Source organism: Medicago sativa, chromosome 4 (assembly GCF_051527215.1).
Source record: "Medicago sativa cultivar Bolivia chromosome 4, Bolivia_mono, whole genome shotgun sequence".
In the NCBI taxonomy this organism is placed as follows: Eukaryota; Viridiplantae; Streptophyta; class Magnoliopsida; order Fabales; family Fabaceae; genus Medicago; species Medicago sativa.
In genome coordinates, this window is record NC_140752.1 from 16,061,848 (window position 1) to 16,081,271 (window position 19,424).

A 19,424-nucleotide genomic window follows, 5' to 3' on the forward strand; every position below is an offset into this window, starting at 1 on the left:
ATGGTGTAGCCTTGCATGACTGCAGTGACTGCACGCTTTAGCGACTGCAGTCGATCAAGGTCCCTCTTTCTATATATACTTCTTTCTATGTGCTTTCTCGCACGCACTGTTCTCTTTCTATTTCCTTTCAACTCTCTCTTTCTCTTTATTCTATTACTCCATCACGGGGTGGGATTTGCTGCTGTAAGAGAATCCCCAAGTTTCACGCTGTAGCTTCAACTTTTTAAATCCATTATATTTTATTGTTTTTATTGTCCAAAAAGTACATGACTTTTTTTTGTCCACTGTTACAGCTGCATCTAATTACATAATAGCCTTCACAAATAACATGTGCAAAATACTACATCTTTCAATTCTTCAAATAACATCTTTCAAATACTACACCAAAAAAATTGCCTAAGCCAACACATTTCAATTGAGATTTGCTGGCAGCGCAGGTAATAAACAAAGCCGAACAGAAAATGAGAGTGCAGGCCATCATAGCAGAACAGCAATAGCTGCAGGATGCAAAACCAAAACCTGCATGAAGATGCTAACAGCTGCAAAAACATTCAAGATGGAAGGTCTGCAATGTTGAATATTTTCATCCATCATTGAGTGGCTCCTACATTATTCAATTAAAATATACATTGTGAATACAAACTGTAATAAAGTAATTTAGGTGGTGAAACTACAATTAAGAGACACAAATATCTCACCATTAATAATCTAGTGAAACTAAAGTTGTCCTCACTTGTTTGAGAAAGCTCACATGCTGATTGTGCTAAAGTTGATGTCCCAGATTCCATTTGACTTAGAGAATCACGATCCTTCAAAAAATATGAAAAATTAACACCTAGTTAATGAAATTGAAATAAGCAAAAGTTTAAGTAGATGAATTGATTAGGATTTACACCTTTGATCTTTGACGTGGTGTAGGTTTTACAATTGTTGCTTTGCTTTTTTTCTTAGACATAAGCTCGACACAACTCTTAAGTCGTCTACGATTTTGTAATCCAGGCTTAATCTTAAACCCCTTTGCTTGTGTCTCATATTCTTTTGTTACTGTTGGGACATCACCTTCATCATCAGCATTCTCTATTTCTCGTAACCGGGCCTCCATCACCAGCTTACACAAGTCATACAAACCCTTTTCTACAAGCTTATGTAGATATTCAGATGTTGACACGTCAGCTGCCAATCTAATCATAGTGGAGCATAATCTCTTATATCGATGTGTACTAAACAATTTAGGATCATCAACAACCTCATTTCCAATATGATCAATAATAACACCATCACGGGCATCTCTTGTCCATCTTTTTAAGATGTATTGATTGGGGATCAGTTTAACATCATTTGCCTCAATGACTTTTAATGCATGACAACAGAGTATGCCAAAAGTCTCAAATTTTTTACAAGTACATGATATAGAGAAAGTTGTTGGATCAAATAGTACTGTCCACTCTCCTTCCACTTCAAACATGGTGATAACATATTCAAATGGAAGTTGAGACAGATTCTCACTTTTTTTGCTAGCAGCTAAGAATAAGGAAAACTCATCATTGAACATATCAAAGATTTTATGTGTGTACACTTGTGCGAGTTGCATTAGAATCGGAGAATGTTGATATCTTATCCTTGGTAGTTTATGTCGAGACTCATACTCACATACTAACTCGTTGTATCGTTTCTCCTCAACAACTTTATCAAAGTGTTGGAATAATTGAATAACACTGACACCAGGTCTCATACAAGCCTTAAAACTGGAATTTAAACTCTCACTAAGTTGAGTGCTTCGCATTCCAAGTGTGATAGCTTTGTTCATGTGACATGATGCCCATTTTTGCTTGATACCATACATTGATTTCACCCAATTGTTATCAAATAGATCAAATTTTGCAACCAACTTGCTCCAAGCTGCTTCAAACTTCACCTCTTGATCGTATTCATACATGCACTTCTTAAAGTCAAATAGTAAATCACTTCCCCCTTTCATCAAGCAACCTAGGTGTTTGATCCCATTTTGCATCAAATTCCATGTACATAACCCATGTCGAGTCTCTGGCATCACCTCAACTAGTGCTTTAGCCATTGCTTGGGCTTGGTCAGTGAACAAGGTTTGAGGCTTTTTATTTCCATGTGCTTCAAGAAATGTTTCAAATAACCATTTGAATGAGTCAGCGGTTTCATCATATAGTAGTGCAGCCCCAAAAAGGATTGTGCCTCTATAATGGTTAAAGCCTGAAAATAATGCAAGTGGTCGATTAGCACGGTTGGTGCTATGTTGTATCCAAAGAAACTACATCACCGAAATATCCATAATCCAGTATCATTCTTGCATCAGCCCAAAATATGTTTGTGATTTGTTCATCACAGTCCATTTGATATGCGTGGTAAAATGATGGATTGTCCAACATCTGGTGTTGAAAATACTGCATAAGACTACCAACTTCCCCATACACCATGCTACGTTGTCTTCTTGCTTTAAGATAGTTTTTGACATCCAATCGTGTAAATCCGAGATTAGCTCTACCTCCTGCCTGTGTGCTCATAAGTTGAAATGAAGACTTTTGCATTAGTCCAGATTCCTCTGCCATTTCGATCTCATAAGCTTGAACTTCCGATATTTTACGATGTGATGCTAGCATGTGTGTTGTTTCTGTGTGTTGTAAAAGATGGTTGTGGGTTTCCTCAAACTCATGTATTACATACTTCCCATCTCTTAGACGGAATGAAATTCTTACTGGACACCCTGATCTCGTATCAGCCCTAGGCTTTTTAACCAAAGAGGATCTTTTGTCTTTCAACCTACTGCCCTCCTTGGAACAAACAAATCTGCCGGATGTAATCAAGCCATCTACCTTTCGTTTGTTCAAGTAATCATTTCTAACTCCAAAACCACATTTCTTACCATATTCAACCCAAAATTGCCAAGTCGTATCTACGCTATCAAATTCCAAACCAACACTCGGTTTCGCATTAAGTGCCATTGTTTTCCAAATCTACCTGGTACAGGGAATCTACTCCATTTATTGCTTTAAGTTCTAATATTTTCTTGGGTAACCCTTTGGTTTTAATTTATTTTAGGAAAATGCTATTTATCTAGAAAAATAGCATCAAGAATTTTTCAAGACACATGTGGCAAGTTTTAATTGCATGATTTTTTTGTCCACTTCCTACACATGTGGCAAATTTTAATTGCATGATTTTTTTGTCCACTTCCTATTTTTCAGTCACACCTCCTTGAATTGTGACAAATAGTGCATTGTGATTGGTTCCTCTTTATTCTTGAAGAATTCTTGATGTTTTTTTTCTAGATATATAGCATTGCTCTTTATTTTATGGCATGGCATTCATGATCCACTATAAACTTTAGAAATTATCATTTGTCATCTTCGTCTTATGTAATTTTATTGTTTTTACTTTTTTTTCCTTGCAAATGAATCACTAAACAATGTCATTGAAAGATACAATTCATACAAGAGATGATTGTTTCTTGCTAATAAATTAATTAAACAAATTTTTTGTAAAAAAACTACACTTTTTTATTCTTTCTAAAAAGTCACAAATTGTCATTTGTCAACTACGTTTTATGTAATTTCATTGTTTTTACGTTCTTTTTTTTTCCAAATAAATCACTAAAGAGTGTCATTGAAAGATACGATTCATACACGAGGTAATCGTTTGCAACTAATAAATGAACTAAACAATTTAATTGTAAAAAAAGTCTTGCACATTATATTTGACAACTTTTCTCTAGGAACTCTTCGTTGAATTCAATTGTCTCTTGTTGGTAAGCATCTCATAATTTATGTCTTTATTGAAGTGGTCCCTCACGACTAAATCCGATTCACCACTCAATGACGGGGCTAAATCCGTCACCACTCAATGAGGGCCATAGTTTTAAAACTCGGACCGGTCATTGACTCGGTGAGGTTACTGGGTCAATGAGTCATTGGTTGAACCATTGAGTTACTGGTTGAACCGCATGATGAAACCGGATTAAATCGGATGACTCGGTCGTATAACTCGGTCATCAAAAAAAATTATATGTGTGTTAAACTATATCAAATTGAATGACTTAGTTCGTAAAAATTTATAAAATAAAAATTCTCATACTAATATTTTTTTATTTTGACAAATTAACATAATTTCACAAACTCTTTATTTAAAAAAGAAAGTCTTTTAAGCAAAATTGAAAAGGTAAGAAGCAGTAGTACAATGAGTCAAAGATAGTTAGTTCCTAGGTGTTTACTTTTATTTACGATTAAAAGTAATAAAGAATGATTTGGTCAAAAAAATAAAATAAAGAATGATAAAATAAAGATTGATAAAAAAATAATAAAGAATAATAAAGAATGGGACCCTTATAAAAGTCAAAAATGAGGGCTAAATCCGTCAATAGCGTCAATACTCAATGAGGGCTAAATCCGTCACTCAATTTCCTAAATTCTCAATTTCCTCTTTTCTTTGGTTCTATATTTTTTTTTTTTTTTGAGAGATTCTTTGGTTCTATATATGCACCTTTTATTTCCTTTGTCACACGCACTCAAACAAACAAAGTTCTCTTTCTATTTCCTTTCAACTCTCTCTCTCTTTATTCTATTACTCCATCACACTTTACAATTTGTTTGGAAAAATGATGGACTATTTTTTCCGTGGACAATCTCTGCTATCGAATCTGGTTTTCCGTGGACTTTCTCTGCTATTGAATCTGGTTTTCCGTGGACTTTCTCTGCTATTGAATCTGGTGAATGCTCTAACACTTCATCTTACTTTTTTGCTTTGCATTTTTCAAACATTGTTAAAGTTATTATATCGATTTCTCTTCATCTTACTCAACATATTTTTCCCACAAAAAAAATTATAAAAATTGAAACTTTATGTGAAATTGTTGACAACAAAGAAAATTAACACTGACCCATTGTTCTCTTTTTTTCCTTTAGAACACTGAAAACTTTTTTTCTACAAAAATAATTGAAATTTAAACTTTTTGTTCAATGGTTAATTGAAATTGAAGACGTTAGCTTTTACTTTTTGCTATGTTTTGAGCCTTAACTCAAATGAGTTGAGCTAATCAACTGATCCTCAGTTTTTGACATGTTTATTTTCTGTTTTGAAGGGGTTGATCTTCGCCGCAGCTATCGTCCTCCAATGTTGTTTTGCATCTGCAACTAATGAAACGGGGAGGACAAGAAAGTTAGTGAACAGCCGTACAGAGTCACCACCATTGCAGGCAACAAATGTACAGGTTGATGTTCATAATGATTATAATTTGACTCTTGCAATCACTCTGCCCATTGGAGCTGTCATCTTATCTGTCATAGAATGGGCTATATATAGGATTTTCAACAGGAGACCAATACAGCAGGCTGAAGAAGCAGAGGTTGTTGCTGATAATCCACCAACAAAGGAAGCTGAAGATGCAGTTGCTGTAACTCTAAATGTAACAGCCCAGTAATTTCATATGGAATTGGAATAATTGAGTATACAAAGTTGATCTACAAGGGTATATCTGTAATGACCTGTAAATTTTCAACCACCTAGTTTTAATTACTGTTATCAATAAGATTAAAACCCAAAAGTCATAGGGGATGTTTGTTTGAGCGATAATGATTTATTCCTCATTTGTGTTATGAGTAGCTTATAGTTAGTTTTGTTTATGCCATGTTCTTTCATAGTTACTGTAATGTAAAGTTACAAGAAAGCAAATAATGGAACTACTTACCACTGCATCCATGTATGGTTAGTGTTATTATTAGATTCGTTGAATTTGGTTATTACTGCTTAGCATCGTCGAATTTGGTTTCTAGTTTTTTTACTGCTTGTCACGTTGATTGGTCCATTAGTTAGAGTGTTCGGCATAGCTTTGTCTTAGAAAATTGATGTTCACACATTAGAGAAGGCTGGGACACACATGTAAAATACGCTTTTGCCCCCTCGGCAGTTAACTGCCGAGGAATTTGAAATCCGGCTGCAGTTAACTGCCGAGGAATTCCTCGGTAGTTAACTGCGGAGGAAAGCATTTATGCAGACAGCAGGTTCTGCATTAATGCTAAGCATTTCCAAGCCATTTTTCGGCCAGTTTTTACCTGTAATTTTACCAGAGCATTTCCATATGCAATTCAAATTATACAACAATGAAACTCGGTCATAAACAAGAAAAATACAATATCTTTTACATATGTCCATAATTAAATCAAACCGACATTTGGTTCAAACCACACAAAAGTTTGAAATTCATCAAAACGGAACATAGTGTCCATAATCAAACAACACATTACAAGTCATTACACATCATTATACATCATTAAATTAAATCCCTACTTACATTCATTACAATTGCATATGGAACGAACATATATATATAATACATTATTTTCCACCATATTCCTAAACATAAATCCGACGTCGCTATCGTCTTTAATAAGCCAAGGCATATAGCTTGCCGTTTTCCATGCGAATTCATCTCTATCTTCTCCTAGGTCTATCATTGGCATTAGAGCAGACAAGTGACGTGTATATTGATTTTCACCAAGATGCTCAAAATAAGTGTTAAGTTGTGTCTTCAAATCATCAATAGAGTCTGTCGGTGTTATCATAACCTTAACCGTCTTTTTAAACGCGCAATACCTAACACGACCTTCAATTCTTGCAACCTCTGACATGTTTCACTTGACAAAAGCTTTAACAAAATAATCATAGATTAGAACAAAATTAAATGGAATGTAATAACGAATAAATCAAATGCGTAAACATTAATAAGCTATAAATAAGTATTGCACTAGTTTCAAGTCAATAAAAGTCATATTATCATATATATCAATATCATTTACATAATGTTACTTATATATTGGCCACAAAAAATTGGCATTACAATTTTGACCCCAAAATATACGTCGGTGTAATTTCTACCAAAAAAAAAGGACTAACACCGACAAAAAAATCCCTAGTTAATTGCCAAGTGATTGGAGAAGATCAAGCGACATAAAATCTTCCTCATCTTCCGCAATAACTTCAAATTGTTGCTTTGGTTTTTCGGGAGTGTCCAACAAAATAGGCGCCGCTTTGTTTGATTCCTTTTGTGGTTTCGGCGGTTTGTTTCCACTTTCAATAGCCATGAGCTTTCGGAACAACTCATGTTGATCCAAATACTCATCTTCCCAAGTCACCGCATCTTGTTTCTTGTGATTGTGCCACTCCGTAGATGATGGAGGTAGTGGACAACCATTCCTCAAGTAAATAAGCACAAAGTGATTAGGAATTACCCCAAGGCACATGATGGGAGTTTTTTGCTTGCCCGGCGGTGGTGGCCCTCTTAGTGGGAAAAAAGATTCTGAGTTACCAACTTCAAGATTTGTCAACACAACCACACACCTTTTGTAATAATTGGCAACAATGTGCCCCATGTCCGGAAAAGTCAACCACTTATCAACAAGATGTGCACAACTTTTTGTATTTGCGGGAGGATGTAAGCCATTTAAAATGTAGTTATAACGATCCTCACCCGCAAATACTTCAACATAATCATCTCTATGATCTTTTAATTCTTGAATAAGATGTGTACGAATTAATTCTTTTAATTCTATGCTCTTTCTTGGCTCCCTTGGTTGTTGCTTTTTGTGGTGGTGGAGACATCATGGTGGTTTCAGGAAATGCCAATTGCCGCAAAGCCTCCTTGACTTCAAGCTTCATTTGGAAAGGGAGTTTCTTGAGACGTTCTACAATACCCTTCAACTCATCATCCACCGAAAAACCAAGTTCATTACTTTCTTCTCCCATGCGTAACCTTTGCCAATGGTGGTGTATCTCATCCAATAAAATTGGCTTTTCTTCAAGGAGTTTAGTTGCAATTTCGCATGCACATGGTAAGCCGTAAGATGTCCTTTGAACACAACCACAAATTTCCTTGTTCATGCACAACGTTTTCCTACAACGTGACTCTTCCATAGCAATGTTGTCCAAAGCATATCTAGACACATGACCACCTAAGCCGGAGTACAAAGTGACATCTTTGAATCTATGTTCCAACACGGTAACGCTCTGACCAAAGGCTGTTTGTATCGCAGTGTGTTGAAGCAACAACATGTTATGTATTTTCTCCCAACAAGTACCCAAATCACCCACACTATTGTCTAAATATTTCTTCACCAAAGCATGAGCCGATTCTACCCTATTGGTGGATCTACAACCAAGATGCAACACACGGTCTGTCCATACCCTCACTATTTTCTCCTTCACTTTATTCAAGGTGGTCATGGCATAGGCTAGGAAAGGTGGGAAATCACTACAAGCATCTTGGAACTCCACTAATGCATTTGCATATAACTCTTGAGTGGACGATTCAACCATATCTTTCCATGCCCTCATGATCTTCTTGACAACATCGCGATTACTCACCTCTTTCCCATCCTTTTTTCCCATAGGATATTTACAATCTAAGACGCACCTTTGTTTAACATTTGCTTGCACATGAAAGTAACAATTCATACCATAACTTTCCGGGAAAACAATTCCAACCGCTTTCATCAAAGACCCATCTCTGTCGGTAACAATCACCTTAGGCATATTCATCTTTGAAGTAAGAAGTTTACGCAACATTTTTAAAACCCAAACAAAGTTTTCCTCTTTCTCATGCATCAAGAATCCAAACCCAACCGAATATGTCAAATCGGTCGAAGTTACCCCAACTACCTCAAACATTGGCATCTTATACAAGTTGGTTTTGTAGGTGGAGTCCATAACCAAAACCGTTGGAAAATTGTTAAACAACTTAACAGATGTTGGATGAGCCCAAAAGATATCTTCGATTGTATTACTTTCACCATGTGTTCTTGAGTAATAAGTATAGTTGTGCTCCTCCAACTTCGAGATTAGATATTGCAACGGCTTCTTGTCACCTCTATTTGCCTTCCATATTTTTTGACGTTCATTGTACACTTGCTTCACATTTGTCATGCAATGTGGTCTTTTGTTCTTCAAGTGTATCAAAATATTTCTTGGAAGCATCTTGCTCTTGGTCAAGTCATGTACAATCTTCTTGTCATCCTCCTTTAATCTACCGGCAAGAATGTGTCCTTCTAAAGCTGGCTTCATCGCATGGTTGTGAACTCCATTAAGAATGTTCAATCCCCATTCCTTTGTTTGCGTACTTTGATATCCACTAATCATGAACAAGCACCCGCATTTTCTTGAGCCCGTTGTCGCATGCTTTGGTTTTTTTTTAGGCACTTTGTGAGCTCCACTCCTTTCACACACTAGGCGCAATATTGGATGGATCAAGCTTGATCTTTGTGTAACAATTGTAAATCCCGCCTTATTTGCTTGACACCGTACCCACCCAAGCAATTCTTCTCTATCTTGAAACTTAACGTCGTCAGAAAAAAACCTAGCCGTGTCCACTTCGTGGGCTTGAAGTGGGACGACACCAGGGCTAACATATTTAGTAGCTTGTTCAATGTTTGGTTTGACTTCAACCTTAGGCGGCTTGACATCTCCGGAAATTTGGACAAAATTACGTTTTGTCTCTTCCGAAACATCTTCCGCGTTCTCGGTCATTACTATAATTAAACAACACATAAATATGAATTAACAACTAACTAATGCATAAACATCAATGCCATAATGAACTAAAACAAAAAAAAACAAAGAAAAAAAACAAAGAAAATTTTTTTTTGAAAAAATGGCAGTAGCTGCCATTTTTTCGCACCAAATTTTTTCCCCATGTGTTCCTCGGTAGTTAACTACCGAGGTTTTCCTCGGTAGTAAGGTACCGAGGTTTTCCTCGGCAGTACACTACCGAGATTTCCCATGCCAGAGTTCTACGTGACTGACGTAAATACCCATACAATAACCAAAAAATAAATCGATTAAAATGCTCAATACCTGTTTTTTTTACGTCTAGAGTGTGTTGATAGCTCCTATTCTTGATGCTTGAATCATTTGGATGAAGATTTGATGAAAAAAAAATTATTGGATTTGGGGGGATTGGATGAAATGGTATGGAAGTTGATGAAAATAGTGTGTAGGGGGAGCAGGTTTCCTGTTTCATCTGACGAAACATAATCCTCGGCAGTTAACTACCGAGGAATTCTTCGGCAGTTAACTGCAGCCGCATTTTGAATTCCTCGGCAGTTAACTGCCGAAGGGGCAAAAGCGTATTTTACATGTGTGTCCCAGCCATATGGAATGTGTGAACAGCAATTTTCTTTGTCTTAAGCAAAATAGCGGTAGAAAACCAAGTTACCGTGGATGCTATGTTTTTCAGCTTCTACTTTTTCACGACTAGTGGTCTTTGACACGCACGATTTGTACCAACTATCACACTAGATTTGTACATTACACTATGGTCCATTCCTAATATATAAGGCAATATTCCTACCTTTGAATCCATTAAAATAGTATACTAAAAATTTACAACCCTTTTAAAATATGCTTCTACTTTCTTTCAAAAAAAAAAAATATGCTTCTACTTAAATTTGGTGCCAAAAATTCACATATTTGCAAGTCTTGTCTAACAAATTATTAACGTTTATCCTCCAAATTGAAGATTCAATATCTAACACAATATATAAAACAAGAATAGTACGAACAATTTTATTTATTTATTTATTACATTTGTTTCCTTCTAGTAGTTTACCTGCTTTCTTCCCATATTCAAACATGACCAAATGATAACTTGTAATTCAGGACCCATGATTGTTTTGATACTCACATTTCAACCTTAAAGTTATCTGTTTTTTTTTTTTTTTTTTGAGGGTTAAAGTTATCTGTTATCTCTATCAATTATTCACATCAGTGCATCTTATACTACTCCCTCCGTCCCATATTACTTGACCTATTTAGAATATTTGCATTATTCATGTACCATGCTTTGACTCTATTTTTCAACTAATATATAAAAACAAAATATAGCATATAAGATGTTGTTAGATTCGTCTCGATTAATATTTTCAAAATATCAAATTTTCGTAATTTTTTCTACTAGATTATTAAAGAAATTTAAGTTTAAAATTGTGCATTGGCATACGTGACAGAGTCAACTAGGTCAAGTAATATGGGACGGAGGGAGTACTTTATAATGGACCACGTCTTTTCACTATTAGACTATTTTAATTTTTCTTCTGGCAAACACCCTATCTTAGATAGCTATCACTTATTACTAGTTTTCACATCCTTAGTTCATATAACTTAGAAAAATGTAGTTTTATTATCTTTGTCTCGCATATTTTTATTCAAAATCTATATCCCTTACAACACAATTCCTTCTCAGAATTCACTTATGTGATGTCATATACAAATTTTCATTCACTTCCTAAATTATTCTTAATTTCAAAAAAATTAAAGGTAGATTTTCGTTTGCCAAAGTCAAGCTATAATATACTAAACTTCACAGACTAGTATACCTCTTAAACTTTTAAGGAATTCCTTACAAATAAAATTTCAAATTTGTATCCTAAAAATCAAACTCATGTTGTTTATGTTACCTTACTTCTGTAACCTAAAACCCTTAATTAGAGACACTGCCTCTACCTAACATAAAAATAAATCACAACTGAACTAGTTAAAAAGTAGCTCAATAATCCTGACATTATCATAGAACCTCAAAATCACACATAGAAATCAGCAGCCAAAAAGAGATTAGAAATTAAAAGCAACTTTTTTTTTTTTTTTTTGGAGAGAAAAGCAACTTGTTTTTGTAAGGTTCAACCTACCACAAAACCCTGTCGATCACTAAGGGCCACAACTATGATTATTGCATTGCATAGTTTGCACTTTGCCGGATCACTATGGGTCCCGACGTGGGTCCACCATGCTCCTTTAGCTGGATCACTATGGGTCCCAACGTGGGTCCACCTTTGCCCTATATAGAGATCACTAAGGTTGAGGTTGATGAGTAAATTTTGAAACTGAGAAGATTATTCCCTCCAGTTTTGACTATGATTTTACCTCATTTGTTATGAATTACTTGTTTTTTCTACCGGCATTAATTACTGTTATCCGTAACTTTGAGTTTGGGTTATGTATGATGAGGAATGATTTTTACTTTTTAATAGTTATTGATAAAAGTAATTCGACTTACAAAATTATTAAGTTTCTCTTATTGAACTTAATAATTTTCAACAAAAAGGTTGAAGAGTAAATTTTCAACCACGTAGATTTAATTACTGTTATCAACAAGGTTGAAAAGTGAAAACCAAAAGTTATAGGGGGTGTTTGTTTGAGAGATAATGATTTTACCTCGTTTGGGTTATGAGTAACTTTTAGTTTGGTTTATGCAAGATCACGGATGTACCGTGTTTTTTCGTAGTTGCTGTAATGTAATGTAAGTTGCTGTAATGTAATGTAAGGTTAGTGTTATTATTAGATTCGTTGAATTTGGTTTCTAGTTTTTTTACTGCCTAGCATCACTCTTTCTTGCTTGTTACGTGGCTTGGTCCATTAGGCTGGAAAATACTTGGGTGACATTAAGTCACCGTGACATTAAATCTGGGCCACACAAAGGTGTTGTGTTGTGTGGCCCAGATGTGTTGTATGTGTTGTGTGGCCCAGATGTTGTGTGACAATGTGTGTTGTGTGGTCCAGATTTAATGTCACGGTGACATAATGTCATCGAAGTGCTTCCCCCATTAGACACCCCAAACACACATACACACACTTAGTCTAAGTAGTTGGTAGATTCCAAAGTTCGGTAAGATGTAGCCTTTCAAAAGAAAAAGAATTTTCAAAACATTCCGTAGGAGCGAGGTATCTCTCTAGTCTCTATTATCTGCTTCCATAATTTAGGTTGGTTGGTCTAAATGCAATAAAAAATCATAATTATCTATGATATAAAAATCTTCTCGAAAAATCATAATCAAAATTACAGAACAATGCATTATTTTCTATTCCTCATTTTCTCACTGAAATTCTTCCCTTTCACATTCACAAAATATACAAACACCCCAAATAGAAATTTAAACAATCAGAAGGAAAAAAAATGCACCATCTCATAGAAGGAAAAAAAATGCACCATCTCATCTATGAGATAAAAATCCTTTCACTCTATCCATGCCTGATCCATTAAATTGAGCTTATAATCTTCTATGCAATCACTAGATTCCATATCTGTTTCCAATTCTGCCATTTCATCAAATATATTTAATTTTGGAACCAACTTCTCGATTGGACAACCACTGTCTTCTTTTCTATCAATGCTAAGAAAATTTGTCACAACCTTACTATATGGAATTTAAATACTCTTGGTAGTGATTACACCAACTTTTGATAGAGATGAGAATTGATTAGAATATTTTGTTAAGTCATCTACGTAAAGCACATCGTCAATCCGCGCGACAATATTTGACGCCAAACTCTCTAGTACTCGTGAATAACTCTCCAGAATGGATTTTCCAACATCCTAATAAAACACGCCGATTTGTAAAACTAAGTTCAATCTTTTCAATACTCAAGAAGTAAAAATGAAAAAAAAAATTGACTTAATTACAATTTTGATCCACTATTTTGTCTCATTCAAGATTTCGGTCGTTCTATTTAAAAATCAAAGATTTTGAAAATGTCGTATATTTTGAAAACTCGAAGGCTAAATTGGCGTATTTAAAACTAGAGAAACCAAAATCGTAATAAGATAAAATTTGGGGATTGAAAATACATTTAAGCCAAAGATTTAGGATAGAACATGATTGAAACATAGTCACAAACCTTGTTGCATTGGATTTTGCTCACATCTAAGGATGTTTGAGGGAGAAAAGGAAAATGTTGCTTCAAAGATAGTAGAAGGGTTTCTCCTCTCTCTATAAGCATTTCACTTTTGTCTCCTTCAACAATTAGATCCTTGAACATTCCCCATGATGATCTTGAACTTGATCTCGTAGCGTGATTTGCAGGCTTTGAGTTGGTCTTTTTATGCCAAATATAAATAGAAGCCTCTACTCTATTTGCAATCTTTATGGCTTGATGTTCAGAGGATATTTCAAGACTAGTAAGCAAATTTTCAGGAGAAAAAATTTCTGATGTAATGTATTTGTAAATAACATCCCCCAAGCTACCTCTTGCATTCTGTAAAAAGGGTTGGATCAAACATTTTTCCACAATGTTATATACAAAGCATTGAGAATATGAGAATAAATATAACAATAAGTAAACACAATATCTAGACCATTCGATCAAGATTAGACAATCCATATTTTATGTTCGTAATTTAGATTTAAAATAAAAATCAAAATCGACATTGAAATATGGACCGTCTAAATATGGTTGAATGTGTGCAGTCACGCTGTAAAAAAGTTCAAGTTCATGTGTTAAGAGTCCTACATTAAATGCGACATGGTCTGGAAAAATATTTGTAAGTGAGAGACATCTCTCACCTTATAAACTGGTTTCGCATAGTTGAGTTACACTCGGCCAAATTTTAAGTTGGTATCAAAGTCTATCTAAATCTCTTAGGCTATTTGCTAATAATAGGCCATCAATCCTTAGCGAAAGGGTGGTTTCTTAGTGTATATTTGTTATGCTAACATTTGAAATAATAAAAAACATGAGTAGTAGTACCTTTGGAAGAAACTCTAAATAAGTATCAGGAACCTGCATTTCAGCTAAAGTAATGTTGTTAATAGCCATTGCAGCTTTTGATATTTGGTTTGCGCATTCACGCTTATGCTGCAACTGCTTTCTTGAATTTTCATGGAGACCACAAGGAGGGACTTGAGGTACAGGAAGCCACCATTTCTCTTCTTGTCTCTGAAAAGAAGATGAACCGTCTTCATTGCGAGCCATAACACCTTGATCAACATACCTGAATTCTGTATTGACAAAACTGTCTAGTATTTCCTGTATAAAGAGAAAATGTTTAGAAAGTTTGGATAGAAAACTGAATTAATGTGAATAAAATGTAGAAAAATCTTACAAGAAGCATGTTATCTAATTTTCGCAAAGCTGGCAGATTGATATAGAGGTTCGAGCGTGGTCTACAAGTCATGACCTGATTCACATTTGAGAATGAAGTGTTATGCATCAACCACATGGTCCCTAATTATTGTAAACAAAAAAAAAATTGTCACTGATTGGGACAAAAGTTTACGATTTAACCCGACTCAAAGTTTCAGCACGATACTGACGTGTTTCTCACTCATAATCTAAGCCAACTCAAAGTTTGGTTCCTAAACATTGCAAAGAGACCCAAACACACAGCAATTGAACTACACGCGCCCCTTGTTATTTTACTACACGTGCCAGACGCGATGTGGATAAGCTATCAAGAAAGAGAGAAGGGTTTGAAAAAGGGTTATTTTATGAAATTTGCTCTTCACCCTGCACATTTTGCTCGTGCCCTGCAGTCATGCCCAAAATGCCCCCGCGCTAGTTAACTTGCACAAGTTTAAATGAATGTGCATGTTAAGTTACGTGGCGCAAGGCTACTTTTTTTTAATTTATTTACTATTTTCAAATTATGTTATTAACTTTATTCTAAATTATTTTGTTTATATTAATCTAAATTATTTTCTTAACTTTATTCTAAATTATTTTCTTAACTTTATTAACTTTATTCTAAATTATTTTATTAACTTTATATTGAAATTATTTTGTTTGCATTAATCTAAATTATTTTCTTAACTTTATTCTAAATTATTTTCTTAACTTTATACTAAATTATTGATTCGATATTATTCTTTAAATAAATACAAATATAAATAAATGTAAATACAACATTAGAAACTAAAAGCAAATATAAAATAAATGAACAAAATTGAGGCATATAATAATATCTCATTTTATTAATAATTCATACATTACAATAATTCATACAATAATTTTGAACTTAATCACTAAATCTACTTATTTTCTCCTTGGGGTAAAAAGTAATCAATCTTTGTGGGGTAAAATAGTGAGCAGCCTTCTTGGGGAAAATACATCATCAACCCTTGGGCTAAATTTAAATCTGGTTTTTTTTACCACAAGAAGTTCTTTTTACCCACGGTAAAAGGTTTCTGCCGTTAAAAAAGCAGGTTTAAAATTATCCCAAGGGTCGATCACTTCCCCAAGTCGGCTACTCACTACTTTACCCCGACGAAAATTGATCACTTTTTACCCCAAAGAGAATATTGAAAAGAAAAAAAAGAAAGAAGAGAAATAGAGGGAGAGAGTGAGGAAGGGGAGAAAGTAATTATATGGTGTGAGGAATTAGGGAAGTATGGAGGGGTATTTATAGGTAGAAATGGGAGCCTAGGTTGTAACTACCATAAATGTGGTAAAAAAAACGTGTAAAGGTTGTAAAAAACGTGTAGATTGAAGGTTGAAATTGTGACCACCGTCCACAAAAACGTGTGTTCTTGAGGACAGACCACCGGCCAACGTGCATGAGTTAACTCGCGCATAGGCCAGTGGTGCGTGACTTAAGTCACGCATTGATTACAACGTGCGTTAGTTAAGTCACGCAGCGTGACTTAACTAACGCAATGGTATATTTGGAAGGCTTGCAGGGCGCGAGCAAAATATGCAGGGTGAAGAGCAAAAATCTTATTTTATACCACACTGTGAGGCAACAGTGGTGGAGCCACCCATAAGCTTGGGTCGCTCCTGCTTGCATGCACAAATATATTTCCCCCCACCATATTTGTAATATACCACTATTAGATTTTGCAGGCAAATTAAATATATGAATTGAAATATACCCAATATAGATTTTGCACTCAATTTATTTACTTTATTTTGCAGGCAATTTATCCACACAAACAAAACATGTTATACTCTCATATATTTAAATTTTTTTTTAAAGTTAAAATAAGTAGTTTTTATTACACCCCGTCTCACTATATGTTAAAATGTCTCACATCGGTTGAGAGATTATATGGATAAGTGTTTAAAAGTGGTGGTAATATTCACATCACATCCGTTTTTGTGTTTGACTTGTATTTTTAAACAAAATTTGTTATTGCAGGTCCCTTAAAAAAATACCCTTAGGCATTTGTTAGCAAAACCTATACATAAATAGTCAACGATTATGTAAAATAACCTCACAAAATTCTTGATCATTTTAATTGAGTTAATTATACTTTTATATTCTTAAAGAAAATTTATTTATATTTTTGTCTTTACGAAAATTGATTTTAATTCTTATAAATACTATCCCCTCGAATAAAAATTCCATAAATTTGTGGTGGTCGATGGTATCTAATATTTTTCATAGAAAATATGTATAGAAAAAACATGATTGAAATATTAGAAGAAAAAAAAAGGAAAAATAAAAACAGGTGAAACTGTATGCAGTGTTTCAGTTGTCTGTTCGAATTATTTTTCACTATTTTCAGATTACATAGACACGTGGTGTTTTGACATTACAGACACGTCGCAGACTAGGAATGGTTCTTTTGTCTGATATTTTTTAACTTTACAATTGATTGAATATTTTTATTTGGGAAAATGCTAGATATTAAGAAGAGAAATTCTTAGGTGGTTCAGGACCAAGAAATTTTCTTTGGTCACAACCAAAGAAAGAAGAGAGAGAAGAGAGAAAAGAGAAGAGAGAGAAAATGGAAAGTATTTGTTTATTTGTGAAGAGAGAGAGAAGACAAAAACTCTATGTGTGACCAAACCAAATTCAGCCTTGCTATTTCTCCCGACAAATTCCTTCCCGAGAGTGTCCCGAGTGACATGTTGATTACGTGTAAACACATCTGGACAAGGCACTGTAATCCTCTATTCCGCGACCAGCACACCCTCATCCTCTCATCCTGTTTCTCCCGACTCCTTTTTGTGTGTGTTTCGTCTCGTCGTTCGCTTGTTATTACGCCATCGTCGTTCCTTTGCCGTGTTTGGTTGTCGCCGTTCAATTGCTGTATTTCGCCGTTATCGTTCCTTTGCCGTATTTCGCCGTCGCCGTTCCTTTGCTTCCTACAGCGATTTTATATGGAAATTGGGTCTATATTGACAAACGGCGAAGGTGTTCATTCCACTGAAATTGCTGGTTTTAGAGTAGGGGAACTCTCTCTTCCTAATGGCAAGCCATATTCTGGATCCCTTCTCGGCAATGTTCCTGAAGGTCAGGGTGATGGATGTGTATATGATGGTGAGTGGAGACAGGGATGAGAAATGGATTTGGGAAAATACAATGGCCTTCTGGTGTGTTGTATGAAGGTGAATTCTCCGGTGGCTATATCCACGATAATTTTCTCTATCGAATTTTAACAGTAGTGGTATAACTCAGTTCTATACATAGCACTCAATTCATTTCATGTATCAAAGAAAATTTACACTTACAGAAATTATTTTTCAAGGCATGTAGCAGTTCTTATATATCAGCAAAAGTATATTGAATTTTTTGCACAGATGTGTCTGGTATGAAGCTTAACAGAAGAAGAAAAACATTATACAATTTGTAATGCTGGCTTATCATGCCAGGAGGACCTAAAAAGAACTAGAGAGCACTCAAGGGTCTCGGATACTGCTGTAGTTGAAACAAGCGTGAAGGTGAGTTTCATAATTTCATAAAAAGTACAGATGCATAAAAATTAAATGTATGCAGGCATAAGTATCAGTGCATTTTATTGAAAATATGTGGTTGCTATAAAACTTCTACTTATTGAATTTGGTTCTTGCAGGCTTTAGATATTTGTTCTCAGCCAGTTGATGAAGATAATGTGAAAGATGAAGAGAATATTGTGACTGATTTGGCCAGAGAGATGGATCTGAAGTGATTGATGAACTGTTTTTTGATGTGGATGCTGGGGTTTTTTTTATGCCGGTTGTGCAGCAGCTGAGAAGGAAAGCTAGGCCTGCGGTTGTGCCCCATATAAGATTGAAGGCATGTTTTATCCTCTGATTCTTGCACAAGGCAGTGCCAGCCAAAGTGTCTGGTTACCTTATTTTTTAAAGAATCAAATAAGGACTCAGATTACTCTACATGGCTTACTGCTGGACACTACAAACATGATGGCAGTGCATGCCTTCACAAGGAAACAAAGTGATGACATGAGACTGATAAGGTACAAGTGAATTGAAAGACGACAGCAAAATGAAGAAGAAACTATTTATTGATTGAAGCGTGTTCAATTGTATTTCTTAGTTCATCTCACTCAATTAAGGCGGTTTTGCTCATGGGGTTTGCGGACCTCTACAGTAGTAACTTGGCACTAGAGTAGTGATTTTTTTAATTTTTTTTTATATGTTGAGTCAATGTAGGATTTGATTTGTGGTGTAAACTTTGTAGAAACAACTGTGTAATTAGTTTAGCAAATAAGTAGGGGGTTAGTTACATAACCCAATAGCATTGTTAGAGTTGGGCTACTATAAACATGCTCTCTTGTAATCACTTTTACACTAATTGAATAAGATGAGATTTATCTGACTTTGCTCTTCTCTCTCTCTGTTCAGTTCTTTTCACTTTACTCATAAACTTATTGGCAGGTTATTACATATTGTGTAGGAGGTTTCATTTAGTCAACTTT

At 35.0% G+C, this 19,424-nt stretch overlaps 3 protein-coding genes, 1 long non-coding RNA gene and 1 pseudogene across 5 annotated transcripts; 2 read left to right on the top strand and 3 right to left on the bottom strand.

The window, feature by feature from the left end:
* Positions 1 to 477: 477 nt before the first annotated feature.
* On the bottom strand, positions 478 to 1,732 carry LOC146926724 (protein FAR-RED IMPAIRED RESPONSE 1-like). Its single transcript, XM_085706958.1, has 3 exons — positions 896 to 1,732; positions 734 to 809; positions 478 to 539 (listed from the first exon to the last, which is right to left on the bottom strand). The coding sequence occupies exons 1-3, from the start codon at positions 1,730 to 1,732 to the stop codon at positions 478 to 480; spliced, it is 975 nt and encodes a 324-aa protein (XP_085563084.1).
* Positions 1,664 to 2,979, bottom strand: LOC146926725 (protein FAR1-RELATED SEQUENCE 5-like; annotated as a pseudogene).
* Positions 2,980 to 4,505: 1,526 nt separating this feature from the next.
* LOC146926726 (uncharacterized) lies at positions 4,506 to 5,721 on the top strand. 2 transcript variants are annotated; one of them, XM_085700223.1, is made up of 2 exons: positions 4,506 to 4,699; positions 5,105 to 5,721. In XM_085700223.1, the coding sequence occupies exons 1-2, from the start codon at positions 4,622 to 4,624 to the stop codon at positions 5,441 to 5,443; spliced, it is 417 nt and encodes a 138-aa protein (XP_085556349.1). In that variant the 5' UTR covers positions 4,506 to 4,621; the 3' UTR covers positions 5,444 to 5,721. The 2 variants fall into 2 exon arrangements, with proteins under 2 accessions (XP_085556349.1, XP_085556348.1); XM_085700222.1 differs by having other exon boundaries at positions 4,514 to 4,732.
* Positions 5,722 to 12,844: 7,123 nt separating this feature from the next.
* LOC146926727 (rop guanine nucleotide exchange factor 7-like) lies at positions 12,845 to 15,033 on the bottom strand. The gene is made up of 4 exons (XM_085700225.1): positions 14,888 to 15,033; positions 14,533 to 14,811; positions 13,684 to 14,040; positions 12,845 to 13,381 (listed from the first exon to the last, which is right to left on the bottom strand). The coding sequence occupies exons 1-4, from the start codon at positions 15,002 to 15,004 to the stop codon at positions 13,214 to 13,216; spliced, it is 921 nt and encodes a 306-aa protein (XP_085556351.1). The 5' UTR covers positions 15,005 to 15,033; the 3' UTR covers positions 12,845 to 13,213.
* A 2,639-nt stretch (positions 15,034 to 17,672) lies between these two features.
* On the top strand, positions 17,673 to 19,335 carry LOC146926728 (uncharacterized). The gene is made up of 2 exons (XR_015008139.1): positions 17,673 to 18,447; positions 18,579 to 19,335. It is a non-coding gene; the product is annotated as an uncharacterized LOC146926728 (long non-coding RNA).
* The last annotated feature ends 89 nt before the right edge of the window (positions 19,336 to 19,424 follow it).